This window comes from Cynocephalus volans, chromosome 4 (assembly GCF_027409185.1).
Source record: "Cynocephalus volans isolate mCynVol1 chromosome 4, mCynVol1.pri, whole genome shotgun sequence".
Classification (NCBI taxonomy): domain Eukaryota; kingdom Metazoa; phylum Chordata; class Mammalia; order Dermoptera; family Cynocephalidae; genus Cynocephalus; species Cynocephalus volans.
The window spans coordinates 118,927,643-118,948,064 of NC_084463.1; the positions used below are offsets into that span (position 1 = coordinate 118,927,643).

The 20,422-nt window shown below is 38.7% G+C and overlaps 1 protein-coding gene across 1 annotated transcript in view; it reads left to right on the forward strand.

The window, feature by feature from the left end:
* Positions 1 to 672: 672 nt before the first annotated feature.
* Positions 673 to 20,422, forward strand: part of ZDHHC13 (zinc finger DHHC-type palmitoyltransferase 13) — a 57,131-nt gene continuing 37,381 nt past the window's right edge. Inside the window, exon 1 of the mRNA XM_063094087.1 lies at positions 673 to 754. Within this exon, the coding sequence (XP_062950157.1) occupies positions 728 to 754 (27 nt within the window). The 5' untranslated portion in view covers positions 673 to 727. The remainder of the gene's footprint in view (positions 755 to 20,422) is intronic.

Sequence of the window (20,422 nt, forward strand, 5' to 3'; positions counted from 1 at the left end):
CACACACACACAAAAGGCTTGGGGGGATGTGGGGGGGGGTTCCAGGTGGGTGGCTCTTGGCCAATTATCCTCTAGCCTGAGCTGCGGAACTCATACATTTTCTGTTTTGCATGAGCAAACAGAGCTCCAGATGGTAGAAGTGACTTGCCCAAGATCACACAAATGGAGAGTGGAAAATATTTTCATAGCTACCATCTATTGATTCCTTTTTAAATGCCAAGCATTGGCTGAGGGGCTTTATATGCTTTTTCTCATTTAACCTCCTTGACAATTCCATGAAGTAGATACCCTTTTCTTCATTTCACAGATGAAATGGGTAAAAAATGAGACTTTCACAACGTTATCTAGGTATTAAGTAGCCAAGTCGAGATTTGCTTTCAATAGATCGTGGTTGACAATGGAATAACAGCCTGAAGATGAACCTGTCCGGACACTCACGGCAGGTGGACGCCTGGGGGCGGGGCGCACAGTCGGGCTGGGGCGGGTTCTCGGGCTGGCTATTCACGGCTGGACTCGGGTGCGGCTGGTAAGTCCCTCCCCTAGACGAGGGAGGGCGGGGATTGGTTCTCCGAGGCCGATTGGCGGCGCAGGGCGCGAGCGGGGACCGCGGCGGCGGAGGCGGGGGCGCGAGCAGGAAGTGGGAGCCGAGGCGCCCCAAGGCGGGTCGACTGGCGGGCTGCGGCCACCACTTCGCCTGGTCGTCGCGCCGCTGCTGGTGCCTGGGGTAATGGAGGGGCCGGGGCTGGGTTCGCAGGTGAGTGCGGCCGGCCGATGGCTGTCAGGGGACCCGGAGAGCGGCTGCGACTGTGGGCAGAGGGAGGCTGTGGGAGTGAGGCGGCTGGGTGAGGGTGGCCGGGAGTGGGCCGGAGAGGCGGGAGCCTGGAAACACCGAGAATGATGCTAGGAATTTTCCCCGAGGCCACCGGGAAGAGGTGAGGCGGGACGGGCGAGGACCCTAGCCTCCATCTCCGGGCCAGGGCGCCCCCTTGGACCGGTACCCGGTGTCCGGCAGGGACCGCTGTGGGCCTGGGGACGGGAAGGGTGGCAGTTCCTGGGAGAGGTGTCAGGTGACATACCTGAGTTGGACCAGCCCGAGTTGACCTTGGCGTGGAGTCTGAGCGGTTCCACTGATTTCTTTTTCAGCCCGGGCGCTTTGGCACCACTCAGCCCTGCTTTAGCTCTTGTTTCCGCATGCTTGCTTACTCCTTGAAAGAATTAGGGCTGTTTGTTTAGGCTGGAGCAAGGGGAGTGGAAGGGCAGGTAGGTGATAGCTGTCTGCAGAATCCCAAAGGACTACTAAAAGCCAGATGTAGTTCCAGAGAACAGAAGCGGGTCAGTAGGGAAAGTTACAGGAAGTAGACGTTAACTCCAAGAGAACAAGATTTTTGTCCTTTTTGTTTATGGCCCTTTCCCAGTGCCTAGTATTCACTGGCATATTCATTTAGTATTTGTTGAATAAATGAAGAATTTCCAGATTCAGCCAGTTTTAGTGAGTGCTTAGCGTATACCAGATGCTTTTATTTACATTATTTTATTCCAGAATTGAAATGTCCTTAAGATATTATCCCCATTTAGATGGAAAAACTGAAGATGTCTCCAGTTGGAGTGAGTTAGGTGGTAGATTTCAAGCAATTTGAGATGATCGGATTAGTTAACCTCTAAAAAAGTCTTTGCAATCCTGAGTGTTCCTCATTCTTCCTCTTTTCCGTTCTTTCAACAGAGTCTGGTGTAGATTTAAGGGAGGAATAAGATGTTTGGGGAAGCGTCAACATGTTTTTATTGGGTCTTCTTGCATTTTGACAGAAAAAAATGGTTTTCAGGCAGACGATTTTACAAGAGGGTGTAGAATCTTCACACAGCAACCGTCTCTCATTCTTTTTCTCGGAGCTTAAAAAAAAAAGTTGATAGGAGTAACTATCATGTCTTAATTACTGACATTCATTTACAGAAGTCTTCAAGCCTGCTTAATGTTCACTTCTTCATGCTGAAGGGAAGGTAGCCCTCCTTGACATAGGGAGGGAGAGAATGATTTGGAGGTTGAAATTAGTGGGGCAAGGTAGAGAGATTGTTGTTGATAATAGTAGCTATTGTTAATTTTTTCAATAAAAATGTGAAGACTTTACCTGTATGTGGTGCTTTACAGTTTGCAAAATAGTTCCCTATTCTTTATCCTCACTATGATCCTGTGAAGTGGGGATAAAAGATTATTCTAATTTTAGAGATGAGAACTGAGGCTCTAAAAATTGTAATCACTTGCTATAAGCCAAATAGCTGCTAAATTGTAGAGCCAAGACTTCGTATTCATTTCTTCAACAAATGTGTTTGGAATGTCTTCTAGGTGTTAAGCATCATTCTAGGTGTTGGCAATATATTAGTGAGCAAAGCAGACAAAAACATTCCTGCTCTTGTTGAATTTGGTTCTCTTGATTCCAAGTTCTGTGCTGAAGGTTTTTTTTTTTTTTTTTGCCAGAATTTGCCTATATGATCTGGTCCTGGGTTTCCTTTCCAACCTCATCTTTTACTACTCTCTTGCTTGCTTAATCATCACTAGCCACATTGGCCTCAGGGTCTTTGTACTTACTATTTGCTCAGCCTGGAATGCTCTTCCCTTGTGTATGCACATGCCTTATTCCCCCACCTCTTTAAGGTCTGGATGCATGTGTCACCTCAGTGTGATATTCTGTGACTCCTATATTTAAAATGCAAGCCCTTCCCTTCATTACCACTACCAGCAACACTCCCTAGTCTCCTTCCTTGCTTTATATTTCTCCTCAGCATTTAATACTATTTAACATACTTTTTTTTTTTTTAAATTTTATTTTGTGGATATACATTGTGGCTGATTATTGCTCCCCATCACCAAAACCTCCCTCCCTCCTCCCTCCCCCCCCCAACAATGTCCTTTCTGTTTGCTTGTCGTATCAACTTCAAGTAATTGTGGTTGTTATATCTTCTCCCCCCCCCCCCCCCCCCCCGGTTTTGTGTGTGTGTGTGTGTGTGTGTGTGTGTGTGTGAATTTATATATTAATTTTTAGCTCCCACCAATTAGTGAGAACATGTGGTATTTCTCTTTCTGTGCCTGACTTGTTTCACTTAATATAATTCTCTCAAGGTCCATCCATGTTGTTGCAAATGGCAGTATTTCATTCATTTTTATAGCTGAGTAGTATTCCATTGTGTAGATGTACCACATTTTCTTTTTCTTTTTCACTTGTTTATGTGTTTTCTTTTTTTTTAAATTTACTTTTATTTTTTATTTTTTATTTTTTTTATTTTTTAATTTTATTTTGTGGATATACATTGTGGCTGATTATTGCTCCCCATCACCAAAACCTCCCTCCCTTCTCCCTCCCCCCTCCCCCCCAACAATGTCCTTTCTGTTTGCTTGTCGTATCAACTTCAAATAATTGTGGTTGTTATATCTTCTTCCACCCCCCCCCCGTTTGTGTGTGTGTGTGTGTGAATTTATATATTAATTTTTAGCTCCCACCAATAAGTGAGAACATGTGGTATTTCTCTTTCTGTGCCTGACTTGTTTCACTGAATATAATTCTCTCAAGGTCCATCCATGTTGTTGCAAATGGCAGTATTTCATTCGTTTTTATAGCTGAGTAGTATTCCATTGTGTAGATGTACCACATTTTCCGTATCCACTCATCTGATGATGGGCATTTGGGCTGGTTCCAACTCTTGGCTATTGTAAAGAGTGCTGCGATAAACATTGGGAAACAGGTATATCTTCGACTTGATGATTTCCATTCCTCTGGGTATATTCCCAACAGTGGGATAGCTGGGTCGTATGGTAGATCTATCTGCAATTGTTTGAGGAACCTCCATACCATTTTCCATAGAGGCTGCACCATTTTGCAGTCCCACCAACAATGTATGAGAGTTCCTTTTTCTCCGCAGCCTCGCCAGCATTTATCGTTCAGGGTCTTTTGGATTTTAGCCATCCTAACTGGGGTTAGATGGTATCTCAGTGTGGTTTTGATTTACATTTCCCGGATGCTGAGTGATGTTGAGCATTTTTTCATATGTCTGTTGGCCATTTGGATATCTTCCTTAGAGAAATGCCTACTTAGCTCTTTTGCCCATTTTTTAATTGGGTTGCTTGTTTTCTTCTTGTAAAGTTGTTTGAGTTCCTTATATATTCTGGATATTAATCCTTTGTCAGATATATATTTTGCAAATATTTTCTCCCACTCTGTTGGTTGTCTTTTAACTCTGTTAATTGTTTCTTTTGCTGTGCAGAAGCTTTTTAGTTTGATATAATCCCATTTGTTTATTTTTCCTTTGGTTGCCCGTGCTTTTGGGGTCATATTCATGAAGTCTGTGTCCAGTCCTATTTCCTGAAGTGTTTCTCCTATGTTTTCTTTAAGAAGTTTTATTGTTTCAGGGTGTATATTTAAATCCTTAAACCATTTTGAGTTGATTTTAGTATAAGGTGAGAGGTATGGATCTAGTTTCATTCTCCTGCATATGGATATCCAGTTATCCCAGCACCATTTGCTGAAGAGGCAGTCCCTTCCCCAGTGAATAGGCTTGGTGCCTTTGTCAAAGATCAGATGGCAGTAAGTTTGTGGGTTGATTTCTGGATTCTCTATTCTATTCCATTGATCAGTGTGTCTGTTTTTATGCCAGTACCATACTGTTTTTGTTATTATAGCTTTGTAGTATAGCTTAAAGTCAGGTAGTGTTATGCCTCCAGCTTTATTTTTTTTGCTCAGCATTGCTTTGGCTATGCGTGGTCTTTTATTGTTCCATATAAATGTCTGGATAGTTTTTTCCATTTCTGAGAAAAATGTCTTTGGAATTTTGATGGGGATTGCATTGAATTTGTATATTACTTTGGGTAGTATGGACATTTTCACTATGTTGATTCTTCCAATCCAAGAGCATGGGATATCTTTCCATCTTCTTGTATCCTCTCTAATTTCTCTCAGCAGTGGTTTGTAGTTCTCATTATAGAGATTTTTCACCTCCTTGGTTAACTCAATTCCTAAGTATTTTATTTTTTTGGTGGCTATTGTAAATGGGCAGGCTTTCTTGATTTCTCGTTCTGCATGTTCACTATTGGAGAAAAGAAATGCTACTGATTTTTGTGTGTTGATTTTGTATCCTGCTACAGTGCTGAAATCATTTATCAATTCCAACAGTTTTTTTGTAGAGGTTTTAGGCTGTTCGATATATAGGATCATGTCATCTGCAAACAGGGACAGTTTGACTTCATCTTTTCCAATCTGGATGCCCTTTATTTCCTTCTCTTCTCTGATTGCTCTGGCTAGTACTTCCAACACTATGTTGAATAGGAGTGGTGAGAGTGGGCATCCTTGTCTAGTTCCTGTTCTTAAAGGAAAAGCTTTCAGCTTTTCCCCATTCAGGATGATATTGGCAGTGGGTTTGTCATGTATGGCTTTAATTATGTTGAGATACTTTCCCTCTATACCTAACTTATAGAGGGTCTTTGTCATGAATGAGTGCTGAACTTTATCAAATGCTTTTTCAGCATCTATAAAGATGATCATATGGTCCTTGTGTTTGAGTTTTTTAATATGGTGTATCACATTTATTGATTTGCATATGTTGAACCAACCTTGCATCCCTGGGATGAATCCCACTTGATCGTGATGAATAATTTTACGTATGTGTTGCTGTATTCTGTTTGCTAGTATTTTAGTGAGGATTTTTGCATCTATATTCATCAAGGATACTGGCCTGTAGTTTTCTTTTTTGGTTATATCTTTACCTGGTTTTGGCATGAGGATGATGTTTGCTTCATAGAATGAGTTTGGGAGATTTGCGTCTGTTTCAATCTTTTAGAATAGTTTGTAAAGAATCGGTGTCAATTCCTGTTTGAATGTTTGGTAAAATTCTGCTGTGAATCTATCTGGTCCTGAGCTTTTCTTTGTTGGGAGCCTTCTGATAACAGCTTCAATCTCCTTTATTGTTATTGGTCTGTTCAAATTTTCTACGTCTTCATGGTTCAGTTTTGGGAGCTTGTGTGTGTCCAGAAATTTATCCATTTCCTCCAGATTTTCAAATTTGTTGGCGTATAGTTGTTTATAGTAGTCTCGAATGATTCCTTGTATTTTAGATGAATCAGTTGTAATATCGCCTTTTTCATTTCTAATTTTTGTTATTTGAAACTTCTCTCTTCTTTTTTTTGTTAGCCATGCTAATGGTTTGTCAATTTTATTTATCTTTTCAAAAAACCAACTTTTTGATTCGTTGATCTTTTGAATTGTTTTTTGGTTTTCAATTTCATTCAGTTCTGCTCTGATCTTAATGATTTCTTTCCGTCTGCTAACTTTAGGTTTGGATTGTACTTGTTTTTCCAGTTCTTTAAGGTGAAGTGTTAGGTTGTTCATTTGCCATCTTTCCATTCTTCTGAAGTGAGCATTTAATGCAATAAATTTCCCCCTTAATACTGCTTTTGCAGTATCCCACAGGTTTTGGTATGATGTATCATTGTTTTCATTAGTTTCAATAAATTTTTTGATTTCCTCCTTGATTTCTTCTTGGACCCATATGTCATTAAGTAGAATGCTGTTTAATTTCCATGTGTTTGTATAGTTTCCAGAGTTTCATTTGTTATTAATTTCTAGTTTTAATCCATTGTGGTCTGAGAAGATACATGGGATAATTCCAATTTTTTTTAATTTGTTGAGACTTGATTCGTGACCTAATATGTGATCTATCCTGGAGAATGATCCATGTGCTGCTGAGAAGAATGAATATTCTGAGGTTGTTGGATGGAATGTTCTGTAGATATCTGCCAATTCCAATTGGTCTAGAGTCTTGTTTAGATCTTGTGTTTCTCTACTGATTCTTTGCCTAGATGATCTGTCTAATATTGACAGTGGGGTGTTCAGGTCCCCTGCTATTATGGTATTAGTGTCTATTTCCTTCTTTAGGTCTAATAGAGTTTGTTTTATAAATCTGGCTGCTCCAACATTGGGTGCGTACATATTTATGATTGTTATGTCTTCTTGATGGATCAGTCCTTTTATCGTTAAGTAGTGTCCCTCATTGTCTCTTTTTATGGTTTTTAGTTTCAAGTCTATTTTGTCAGATATAAGAATAGCTACTCCATCTCGTTTTTCTTTTCTGTTTGCATGGTAAATCTTTTTCCATCCTTTCACTCTTAGTCTATGTGAATCTTTATGGGTGAGGTGGGTCTCTTGTAGGCAGCATATAGTTGGGTCCTCCTTTTTGATCCAGTCAGCCAGTCTGTGTCTTTTGATTGGGGAATTTAAGCTTTTTACATTAAGAGTTGTTATTGAAAGGTGTTGATTTATTCCTAGCATTTTATTGGTTGTTTGGTTGTCTTAGGTGTCTTTTGTTCCTTGCTTTCTGATTTACTGTTTGGTTTCTGTGTTTGTTGGTTCCTTAGGTTGTAGATAGCGTTTTTGTTTGCTTGTTTTCTCTTCATGAATGCCATTTTTATTATACTAGTGGGTTTTGATTTTTCTTGGGTTTTTATGGCAGTGGTAGTTATTTTTCAGGAACCAAACCCAGTACTCCCTTGAGGATTTCTTGTAACGGTGGTTGTGTGGTAGTGAACTGCCGCAGTTTTTGTTTGTCTGAGAAATATACTATTTGCCCTTCATTTCGGAAGGATAGCCTTGCAGGGTAGAGTATTCTTGGCTGGCAATCTTTGTCTTTTAGTATTTTGAATATATCATCCCATTCCTTTCTAGCTTTTAGGGTTTGTGATGAAAAGTCTGATGTTAGCCTGATTGGGGCTCCCTTATAGGTGATTTGACACTCCTCTCTTGCAGCTTTTAAGATTCTCTCTTTGTCTCTGAGTTTTGCCAATTTGACTATAACATGTCTTGGAGAAGGCCTTTTTGGGTTGAATACGTTTGGAGATCGTTGAGCTTCCTGGATCTGAAGATCTGTGATTTTTCCTATACCTGGGAAGTTTTCTGCCACTATTTTGTTGAATATGTTTTCATTGCAATCTCCATTTTCCTCCCCTTCTGGAATACCCATGACTCGGATATTTGAGCGCTTAAGGTTGTCTAATATCTCTCTCAGATTTTCTTCAATGTCTTTGATTCTTTTTTCTTTCTTTTTGTCTGCTTGTGTTATTTCAAACAGCCCATCTTCAAGTTCAGAGGTTCTCTCTTCAACTTCAACAAGCCTGCTGGTTAAACTCTCCATTGTGTTTTTTATTTCGCTGAATAACTTCTTCAGTTCAGCAAGTTCTGCTACATTTTTTTTCAGGACATTGATTTCCTTGTACATTTCCTCTTTCAGATCCTGTATACTTTTCCTCATTTCATCATGATGTCTAGCTGAGTTTTCTTGTATCTCATTCAGTTTCCTTAGAATTATCACTCGAAATTCCTTGTCAGTCATTTCAAGGGCTTCTTGTTCTATAGGATCTTGAGTTTGAGATTTATTAACTTTTGGTTGTGTACTTTCTTGATTTTTTGTATTTCTGGTATCTTTTTTTTTGATGTTCATTCATTGTGGCAGGGGGTTTCACAGTCCACCGGTTTGAGACTAATGACTAACTAGGATGTTGCTGTGGTTGCCAATTTGGTATGACTACCTCCGTGACTGCTCCGTTGGCCTCTAGTGCCTTGTGTGTATGGTTGCCTCGGGTCTTGGGCCTCTCCGGGGAGCCACCTTTCTGGTCAGCTTGGACTCTGCTGGGCTGGTGGATCACGTACCACAGGGTGTGTGATCTCTGTTCAGCTTTCACTTCCTGTGCAGGACTTCTCCCTGTTCCGTGTGCTCTGGCCCAGGCTGTTGGATCGTGTAGTGGCGACCCCACAGGGTGTGTGGTTTCTGTCGAGTCTCCGCCTCCCTGGCCGCACGTCTCCCCACTCTGTGCGCACTGTGCTGGGCTGGGGTGTGTCTTCTGCAACCCTCGTCTATCAGCTGGGCCTTCAAGACCCTGCTCGGCACCGCCTCGCCCAGGAAGTCTCCCAGTTTTCTGGTAGGCACAGACGACCGTTTGCTCTGGGTGCCTCTGTAGCACTGTGTAGATCTTTCTCGGGACTTGTTCACCTTTGTATCCTCCCGGCATGGACCGATTCTAGCGCCTGCCTGCAGCCAGCTCTCCGGCAGGTTCAAGCGGGCTTGGGAACTCTCCTACCACACTATTCCCAACCCGAAATTGGTTAGGCGTTTTTCCGAACTGGTGGCCGCAGAGATGGTATCTGCCTCCCAGTAACAGGAAGTTTACTGGGGGCCGGAGTCCAGGGTGTGGTGGAGTGATAGTCGGCCCTGCCCGTACTTCCTTGCCCTCCTGACACTGGCCGGGGACACCCCACGCCACCAGCCCTGCCAGAGAACCGCGGATGGAGTGGGAGGGGAGGCTGGCCCACAGGCCCCGGGAAGCCCCGTGCCGGGGCAAGCAAGTGGGAAGGCTCAGTGAGGGGCCCAGCCGAGCCGGGCTGGAGCTGCCAGCACCTGGGAAAATGGAGGCAGCCCCAGGGCGGTGAGTGACCCGGTGATGCAGGCGGAAGCCAGGTGGGCGTCAGCCCCCCTAGCAGGGCTGGGCCAGGGGTCACTCACAGGGCTGTGCCAGGTCGGGCACTCACTCTCTGCTTCTGGTTTGTCGCCTTCCCCGTTCTCGGCCGCTGCCGCCTCGGGCTGTTCAGTCGGTCCCGAGGCGCGGCTCGGGCGCTCCCAGGAATCTTCTTTAATGCCGGCCTGAAACCTCGAATCCTGAATAGGGCAGCTGGCCACCTTCAGCGCGGCCCCGTCCTCCGGGATCCTGTCTGCATCCACAGCAGCCCTGGGGCCGTGTTCCCTGTTTAGAGACTCGCTTTTGCAGCTAAGAAACAGTTCTTTTCCTGTTCCACACTTCAAAGCTGTTGCCTGTAAATGAGGCAGCCTCTCCTGCCGGGGGCAAAGTGGCGGTCAGCCCCCACCGACTGGCCAGCAGCAGCGGTCCTCCCTTAAGAGATGGCGAGAGGAAGGTCCACAAGTTTCCCAGCTGCCTCAGGCCCAGTGGCCGCCTTTTCCACCTCAGCTACTCCGCGCCAACCGCCGCAGCCACCGCCATCTTGAAACCGCCCCGGACAGTGATCTAACATACTTTTTGGTCCTGTTTATTGCCTCTTTCCCCTTCACTGACTGTAAGTGCTATGCGGGCAGTGATTTTTACCTGTTATGTTCATTGCTGTGTGCCTAGCATCTAGAACAGTTCCTAGGTACTCTGTAAATACTTGTCCAGTGAATCAACTTGGAAACTCAACTGTAGTACTTCTGTTAATGTCATGAAAAATTTTAATGACCATCTGTTACATCTCTGTCTCTCTCTCTCTCACTCACTCTCACTCACTCTCACTCTTTCCTTCTAGCTTTCTTTTTGATTTATTAGATAATCTGGCAGGATAGTGACCCTCATCAGATTTTGAGTATGGTTTTCTCAGTTTTGGTTTTCTCTTAAATTAATGCCCACTGTAATTTTAACAATACAGTACTTATTTACTGTTTAGAAAAATAATCTGATTCATGACATCTCTGTATGACAAATATTACATGATCCCTTATAGCTTAAAGATGCCCCAGTTATCTATTGTGGTGTAACAAACCTTTCCAAAACATTGTGATGTAAAACAGCCATTGTCATGCTCATGGACTCTGTGCTCAAGAATTTGGACAGGTTGTAGCAGGGTTGGGTAATTTCTGTTCCACCGTGTCTAGAGCCTCAGCAGAACAAGATATTATGAAAATTATATGAGACATGGATACATGTGTGGTGATTGTTACAACATAGCCCTAAAATTCTTTGATGCTTTTCTATGTCCCTTCCTCTTGACTCTGAGCTCTTTGACTTCACTAAAATAAAATACTGCAGAAGTAATGCCATGGCAGTTTGCAGGCCCCAGGCTTTAGAAACCAGCAGCTTCCTCTTCCTGTCTCTTGAGATGTTCACTCTTGGAACCCAGCCACCATGCTGTGCAGAGGCCCAGGCCACATGTTGGCATCCCTACTGAAAGTCAGCATCAACTGCCAGACATGTGAGTGAAGGTACCCCTAAATGATATCAGCCCCAGTTATCAAGTCACCTCTGCTCATGAGTCAGCTAGATACATGTCTCTTTCTTGGTGCCCCTTTCTCTCTGTCTCTCTTTTTGGCCTGTGTATCTTCATTAAAACAACAACAAGAAAACATCTTGACACAATTGTAGACTGGAATCCTACCACAGGAGGTAAAATGGAATGGAACCATAGAATACTTGAAGTTGGAAGGCTTTTCTGTGAATTACCTAGTTTAGAGATTCTTAAACTGGTTTATAGGATAAACATCAGAGCATCATTGAACATCTTGAAATTATATGCAAAAGGTAGTTTATATGTGCAGTTGTGCATTTCAATGAGTAGAGAGGCCTTAGTTTTGACGACATTTTCAAAAAGGACCATGACATTAGGAAGGTTTGAGAACCATTAATCTAGTCTAATCCTTTTACTTTCCCATGAAATTGAGACTCAGAAATAATAACGTATTTTCCAAAGATAAGCAGCAAGTTAGTGGCAGAGCCCAGGTCTTGGGGCTCTTGATGTAGTGCTTTTTTCATTGCTTTTCAGGTGGTCCAGTCATGGTAGTGATCTTTTTTTGATTGTTTGCACCTGGAATCCACCCATTCTTCAATCCAAGTATTTTCCTATGCTCTGATATGGGGGAATGTCTCCCTAACCAGAATATAAGCTTCTTGAAAACCACAGATCTTGTCTGTTGTCATATCCCTGTGTCTAGAACAGTGCCTGGTACATAATAGGCATTTAGTAAATATCCGAAGAATGAATGAATTATGGCAGGAATTGTGTCTTATTCATCTTTTATCCCTAATTACCTAGTACTGTGATTGATACATAGTAGGTCATCATTACATTTCCCTGAATGAATGATTAATGAAAACTTTTGTGAGTTTTCTGGCATTCTAAGAATTTGCTTAGTCTATCCCATTACCTTCTCATTTTAGGTAGCCATGTAGCAGTTTAGCTTCCATATCCATTAAAGGTGTTTGTTTGTTCATGCATTGAAATCTTTACCAGCGCACAAGTCAATAGTGACTACTGGAATAGCTCCTCTTAGGACCGTACAACATGGAAGTTGGAAAGAACTTTATAGATATGTTGATCTGCTCCTTTCATTTTACAAATGTAGAAACTCGAGCTAAAAATGGGGTAGATGGTTAGCTACCATTATACAGCCAACATGAGAGTACCAAGAATCTTTTGTTAGTTGATATCTGTTTCATCAGTGCAGTCAGGAGACATTGGGCTGAGAGAATACTGCAGAAGCAGGGACTCCATCTCTTCTTCACTATTTTCTGAGACTGAGGGTTGCCTGTCTACTTGTCTGCATGTCCTTACCCTCCTTTTCCTGACCTTCCTTCAACTTCACATAAAATAAAAGTTTCAGCTCCCCTCTGCTTGAACACAGGTACAGAAGCCAATCACTAAATTCATGTTGTCATGAGTCATGTTATTGTAAGATTTGACAATATATTTCTAAATTATATTTGTTAATTAATAGCTCAGTATATACTCATGGCAAGATTTGAATTAAAGATAGTGGGTATAAATCTGCTTCAAATTAGCCTTTTTGATAATTTTGAATTTTTTTGGAGGGGTGCTGACTTGGCAGATTGGATTAGGTCATTTTTGTTTATACTTCATGTGACTGATGAAGTACACCTGCAATGAACAGACCTTCTATTTTCTTGTTTGATTGTGCTTATGTGATTAATATTATTACCTCAATTCATGGCTTCTTTGTAGAAGTCAGTTTAAGCCACTTGCTAATTTTGGGAAGGGTAATTTAGTTAAAATTAGATAATATAATTTGGAAACTACTTGTTATATACTGTAATATGCTGAAGGTCTCCCTGTCAGCCCCTCTGGTTGTAGAACTTTTACTCTGCCCCCAGCTTACATTGTAAACAAGAGTATAAGGAGTGACCTGCTTTACATACAGATCAATGAGATGCCAGTGTTAAAAATTAGTAAAGCTTAGGGCTGAGCCCGTGGCGCACTCGGTAGCGTGCTGCGCTAGCAGCGCGGCGACGCTCCCGCCGCCGCGGGTTCGGATCCTATATAAGAATGACCCGTGCACTCCCTGGCTGAGCGCCGGTCACGGAAAAAAAATAAATAAATAAATAAAAATAAATTCTCTCTCTCCCTCCCCCCCCCCACCTCCTGTTTAAAAAAAAAAAAAAAAAAAAAATTAAAAAAAAAAAAAAAAAAAAAAAAAAAATTAGTAAAGCTTAAAAAACTCAAACTTGTAAATTTTATTTTTCCTTTTTTTTGTTTAAGATAAAAGTCATTATAATAGAAACTTTAACATTTTCTCCTATTACCTAGTGGGTCACTGGCCGTGAGTGCACTTGCCTCACTTTGGAGACTATTGACTTCAAACACAATCCTTGAATTTATATAGTCATTTTTAGGTTTTACTTTGATCTGGATTTAGGTAAAAAATAATGACATGAATAGAAGTTACCACCTTTTCTCTTGTCTCTTACCACCATTTTTGCCATTTATATCGTATATTGCCCTTTTTTGGGGGCGGCCGGCCAGTGCCGTTTGTCTCTGATGTATCTCCCCTATTAGACCTAAGCTCCTGGAAGATAGAAACTCATGTCTTCTGGGTCTGGCTGGTTAGCTCATTTGGGAGAGTGTGGTCCTGGTAACACCGAGGTCAAGGTTTCGGATCCCCTTACCAGCCAGCCATCACAAAAAAAAACAAACAAAAAACTGCATTAAAATGAATTATTCCCTAAATGGGCTGCATCTTTAGTGACTCTTCCTGATTTAGAAAAAAAAAAAAAAGAAAAAAGAAACTCATGTCTTTTGTGTTCCTAGCATGATGCTTTGTACATCATAAATACAAATTAATTACAAAGTAATTAATTGCTGAATAAATAAATGCTTTTAATTGTGAGTATTCTTTACATTGAAATGTGTAATCTTCCTCAACTTTATACATGCAAAATGAAGCTGATGCCCTTAATGCCTTTGGACATCATAAGCAGCAGCAAATTTGTATCTGTAGAATGAGTCAATTTTCTGTGATGAAAATCTATATATAAATAAAGGGTTAATCTTCTGAACACACAAATGGAAACAGATATACACAATCTACTAGAAAAATGAGTAGATTATGAAAAGGCAGTCCACAGAAGAGAAAATGTGGAGAGCAAATATACATAACAGCAACAACAAAACACTCAGACTCAATAGCAACTAGGGACATGCAAATGAAAAACAGGATGCCTTTTCTTAGCCGTCAGATTGGCAAGGTTATAACAAGATAAATGGTATCTAGTTCTAGGAAGGTTTGTAGGGAAAAAGAACACATCTACCTTGCTGTTGAGAGTGTAAATTGGGGAAGGATATTGGTCATTATCTATTTTTAAAATGCATATGTTTTTTGACCCAACAGTCCTACTTTGGGGAATCAGTTCTATAGAACTACAGTGTACAGAGTGTTAATTGGAGGATTGTTTATAGAATTGAAAGGCCGAAATCAACCTGCATCTCTAGCAATAGGGAAATGATTGAATAAATTATGCTGTATCTATACAATGGAGTAATACTCCACTCTTACTGACCTTCAGAGGCGTACATGATACAGTTGGCCCTTTGTATCTGTGGGTTCTGCACTTGTGGATTTATCCAACCATGGATCAAAAATATTAAAAAAAAAATTGTGTCCGTACTGAACGCATAGTGACTTTTTTCTTATCATTATTCCCTAAACAATACAGTATAACTGTTTACATATCGTTTACATTGTATTAGGTATTATAAGTAATCTAGAGATGATTTAAAGTATATGGAAGGATATGCATAAGTTAAATGCAAATACTATGCCATTTTGTATCAGGGACTTGAGCATCCTTGGATTTTGGTATCTGCAGGAGGTCCTGGAACCAATCCCCATGGATACCGAGGGACCACTGTATATTATTAGGTGAGAAAGAAAGTTGAAGAATAATGTGTATAATGTGATCCCATTCTTTGTCAAATAAATAAGACGAAAATGATAAAAGAAACTGTGTGTGTATACAGTATAATGTTATATATGTTGAAATATATATACATAATGAGGAAGGATACACTAGCTGTTAATAATAGTTATTTCTGGTGGTACAGAATTGGAAGGAAGAGTCCAGATTGTTAACCCTTTATTCACTTCTGTATTGCTAGATCTTTAAAATTAATATGTATTATTTTATAATTTTAAAATTCTGGTAAAAAAAGTAAGTTTTATATAAAAAATAGACTGATTTCTCTGTTAGTCTTAGCTCTACTTTTTGTTACATCTGTTACTTATTAACACTCTAAAAATTCTGAGTACAGTTCAACTCTTTTCCTTAACCTGTTGTCTTTTTCCAGATGGAAACGACTATAATTTCTGTGATATCATGAAAAGAATCCTAAAGTAATGTTCTTATTAACATTTTAATCTAACTACCTACAAGTTTATTTTTAGCCGTATGTGACTGTGTGTGTGTGACTGTGTGCGTTTGCATGTGATTGATTATTTCCCAGATAAATCAGAGTCTATCTATTAAAAAGCACATTTGTGCTTCTGGTTCTGAGTAAGATGGAATAAGCACACTTCACACTATCTCTCCCACTGAATACAGCTGTGAAGCCTGGAGATAATGTAAGTCACAGCTATTAAATTGGACTTCTTCAAAATTTAAAACTTCTGCTCTGTGAAAAGACTTAAAAAATGGAAAGATAGACTACAGACCAGGAGAAAGTATTTGCAAATCACATATTTGACCCAGGACTTGTACCTAGAATATATAATATAAAGAACTTAAAACTTAACAGTAAGAAAACAAACAGCCCTGTTAAAAAATGGGCAAAGGACTTGAATGAACACTTTTCCAAAAAAGATATTCAGATAGCAAATCAAACACATGAAAAGGTGCTCATCCTCATTAGCCATTAGGGATGTGCAAATTAAGACCATGATGATATACTGCTATTTATCTACTAGACTGACAATATCAAGTGCCACTGAGAATGCAGAGAAGTTGGAATTGTCATATGTTTCTAGAAGGAATGCAAGGTGATACAGCTACTCTGGAAAATAGTTTAGCAATTTCTTATAAATTTAACATATACCTATCATATGGCCAAGCAATATCATACTTAAAAAAATGAAAACGTGTTCACACAAAAGTTTGTATGTGAATGTTTATAGCAGCTCAATTTATAATTGTCAAAAGCTGGAAACAATCAACAGGGATTGTTTGGATAAACTGTGATATATCCACATAATAGAATACTACACAGCAACGAAAAAGGAGGAACTATTGGTAACATGCAACAACTTGGATAAATCTCAGAAGCATTGTGCTGAGTAAAAGAAGCTTGTCTTAAAAGATTGTGTACTGTATGATTCCATTTTATGAATATTCCATTAGGTGAATATAATTTCTATTCCTGGGAAAGACAAAACTAGTCTTGAAGAACAGATCAGTGGTTGCCAGGAATCAGGGTGGGAGGAGGGTATGGTTACAAAGAGAATTGTTTTAGAGGATGGAACTGTTTTGTATCCTGATTGTGGTGATGGTTACATGACTCTATATGTGTGTTAAAATTCATAGAGCTGTATGCCAAAAAGTCAATTTTACTGAAAGTTAACTTAAAAAAAAGACATTTTCCTTTTCTGAGTAACCCCTTGAAGGGTTATGGACTTATTTCAGTAAAACTGTCATTACTTAAAGCTTTTTGGGAACACTTGGAGAATTGACTTTGGCACATTATTTCAAATATCTTCAATTTTCTGTTCTTAATTGTGTATTCACCCTTTGAGAATGATTTTTTTTTTTTTTTCTAACAACTTTGAAAAGTTGTTCTGAGAGACAGGTCTGGTGAATAAGGTGGGTGAAAGCTGGGTAACTATGGTAAAGAACAGATGGGATTATAAAATAATAAGCCAATTTTGATTTCTAGGAATGGTTTGCTGGGTATTTGATGTGACTCTTCCAGTGAACACACCAAACAATGCTGGATAACAGTACTTGTATAAAGACATTTTAAGTATTTTATGTTTTTGATGTGATTGTAAAAATTTTTCAAAGATTCCTTAGGATTTTCTATGTATATGATGATGTTGTCTGCAAATAAAGATGGATTAATTTTTTCTAATCTGTGTGCATTTTAATTCCTTTTTTATTCCATTGTACTGTCTAAGACTTCAGTACGGTATTGATTAGAAGCAGTGATAATGGGTGTCCTTGCTTTGTTTCCAGTCTTAGAGTGAAAGCATTGAGTCTTTTACCATTAAGTGTGATGGTAGCTATAGGTTTCTTGTAAATACTCTTTATCAGATTGAGGAGTTTCCCTTCATTTCCAAGAGTGCTGAGAGTTTTTATCATCAGTGCGTGTTGAATTTTGTCACACGCTTTATTCTACTGTGATGAGTATGTATTTTTTCCTTTATTCTGTTGATGTGTTAATATGAATTGCATTGATTTATTTTGAAATGTTTAAGCTTGATTGTAATGTATATTCTCCTTTTTATATATTGCTGAATTCACTTTGCTAATATTTTTGTTTAGGATTTTTTGCATCTATGTTCATGAGGGATATTGGGTCTATCTACAGCTTTCTTATAGTATCTTTGTTGGTTTTGGTATGAGGTAATGCTGCCTCATAAAATGAGCTTGGGAGGCATTCCCTATTTCGTTTTCTGAAGGAGTTGGTATTATTTCTTCCTGAAGTATTTCATAGAGTTCACCAGTTACATGGGCCTGGAATTTTTTTATGGAAAACTTTTAAATTATGAATCCAATTTCTTCAATAGATATAATGTTATTTATTTCTTTTTAAATACATTTTGATAATGTGTCTTTTGAGGTATTTGTACATTTTATCTGAATTGTTAACTTATTGACATGAAGTTGTTCCCAGTACCCCCTTATTATCCTTTCAGTGTTTGTAGGATCTTTTAGTGATGTCTCTTTTTTAAAACCTGATATTTGTCATTGATGTCTTCTATTTTTTCTTGATCTATTTGACTAGAGGTTTATTAATTTTATTTATATTTATCTCTCCAAAGCAACAGCTTTTCACTCACTGATTTTCTGCATTGTTTTTCTGTTTTATAGTTCATAGATTTTTTTCTCTTTTTATTATCTTCTTCATTCTATCTACTTTGAGTTTAATTTTCTTTTTCTAGATTCTTAAGGTGAAAATTTAGATAACTTGTTTTAGACTCTTCTTTATCCTGACAAACATTTGAAGCTACAGCTTCCCTCTAAACACTGTTTAGGCTGTATTCTACACATTTTGATATGCAATGTTTTTTTCTTTTCATTCTGTTCAGGATATTTTCTGATCTTTCTTTGTTTTCTTCTTTGACCTATGGTTTATTTAGAAGTATGTTGTTTAATTTCCAGATACTTGAGAATTTTCCATATATTCTTTTGTTATGGATTTCTAATTTGATTCTATTGTGGTCAGAGAACAAACTGTCATTTAAGTTTGTTGAGATTTGTTTTATAACCCAATATTTGGTTTGTCTTGGTGAATGTTCCATGTGCACTTGAAAAGAATATCTATTTTGCTATTACCGGGTAGAGTTTTATGTAAATGTCAGTTGGACAAGTTGGTAGGTAATGTTCTTTAAGTCTTCTGTGTCCTTTTCTGATTCGTAGTTTTTTTCTATCTTATGTTATTTTACTGTTTATTAGTTCTGTCAGTTACTGAGATAAGTGTTGACATCTTCAACTATAATTGTGAATCTTTCTGTTTCTCTTTTCAGTACCATCAGTTTTTGCTTCATGAATTTTAAAGCTGCTTTGAGTACATACACATTTAATATTGTTATGTCTTAGTGAATCAACCTCTTTCATATTATGAAATGTCTTTCTTTATCCCTGGTCATATTTCTTGAGCTGATGTCTACTTTGTCTTATGTTAATATAGCCACTACATTCCTTATGCTTAGTGTTTTTGCATAGCTTATGGTTAGTGTTTTTGCATGGCATATCTTTTTCCATTCTTTTTAAACTACATATTTTTCATATTTAAAGTGGGTTTCTTATAGACAGCATGTAGTTTTTTTTTTAATCCACTCTAACAATCTCTCTTTCAATTGGGATTTACAAGTCCATTTGGATTTAACATAATTATCAATATGGTTGGGTGTAAATATATCATTTTGTATTTTCTCTCTTTTCCATCTCTGTTCTTTCTTCTTCCTTTTTTTACTTTCCTTGCCCTTTTTTATATTAATCAAATATTTAAAAAATATTTTATCTTTGCAGTCGGCTTATTACTAATACCTCTTTGTTTTATTTATTTAGAGGTTTGCTCTTGGGTTAACATTATGCGCCTTTAGCCTATCATATCTACCATTATAGCATCTCTTACAATAATGTACCTCCATTTTCCTATTATCATTGAGAAATCTAAAAAATGAGAAAAAAAGTCTGTTATGGTTACGTATGTATTTACCACATAGCTCTGGTACTCTTTATTTCTTTGTTTTGATTCAGATTTTCATCTAGTATCATTTTCCTTTAGCCTGAAGAACTTCCTTTATTATTTCTAGTGGTAAATATCTCCTGGCAATTTTCTTAGCTTTTGAAGAATAATTTTACCGGTTTTTCCAGGTTTACATTTTTTCTTTTAGCTCTTTAAAACTGTTGTGTAATTGTCTCCTAGTTCCTATTGTTTCTGATGAGAAATCTGAGTTCATTCTTATCTTTGTTTCTTTGAATGTAATGTCTTTTTTTCTTCAGGCTGCTTTTAAGATGATCTCTTTATCATTGTTTTTTAGTTATTTGATTTTGATATGCCTTGGTGTAGGATTTAGGGGTTTATCCTGCTTGGGCTTCATTGAACTTCTTGTAGCTGCAGGTTTATCATTTTCACCAAATTTGGAAGATTTTTGGCTATTATTTCTTCAAATATTAAAAAAAAAATTTCCTTCCTCCTCTTCTAGAACTCCAGTTAACATACTCAGTCTTTTTCTCTCTGTGCTTCATTTTTGATACTTTTCATTGCTGTATCTTCAAATTCAGTGATCTTTCTTCTGTACTATTTAATCTGCTTTTAATCTCATATGGTGTAATTTTCATTTCAGAGATTGTTTTTTATCTGTAGATGTTTTAGCAGGATCATTTGTTATATCTTCAATAGCTGTTTTAATGTATTTTTCTGCTAATTATGCCATCTTTATCATTTTCAGGTCTGGTTCTTTCCTTCTGGTTATGGGTCACATTTGCTTCTTGGTGTGTTTAGTTTTGACTGAATGGTGGACATTGGCATGTTTAGTTTTGACTGAATGGTGGACATTGGCATGTTTAGTTTTGACTGAATGGTGTTGAGGGTTTTTTTTTTTTTTTGGCAGCTGGCCAGTGTGGGTATCTAAACCCTTGACCTGTTGTTTCAAGGCTGTGCTCTAACCAACAGAGCTAACT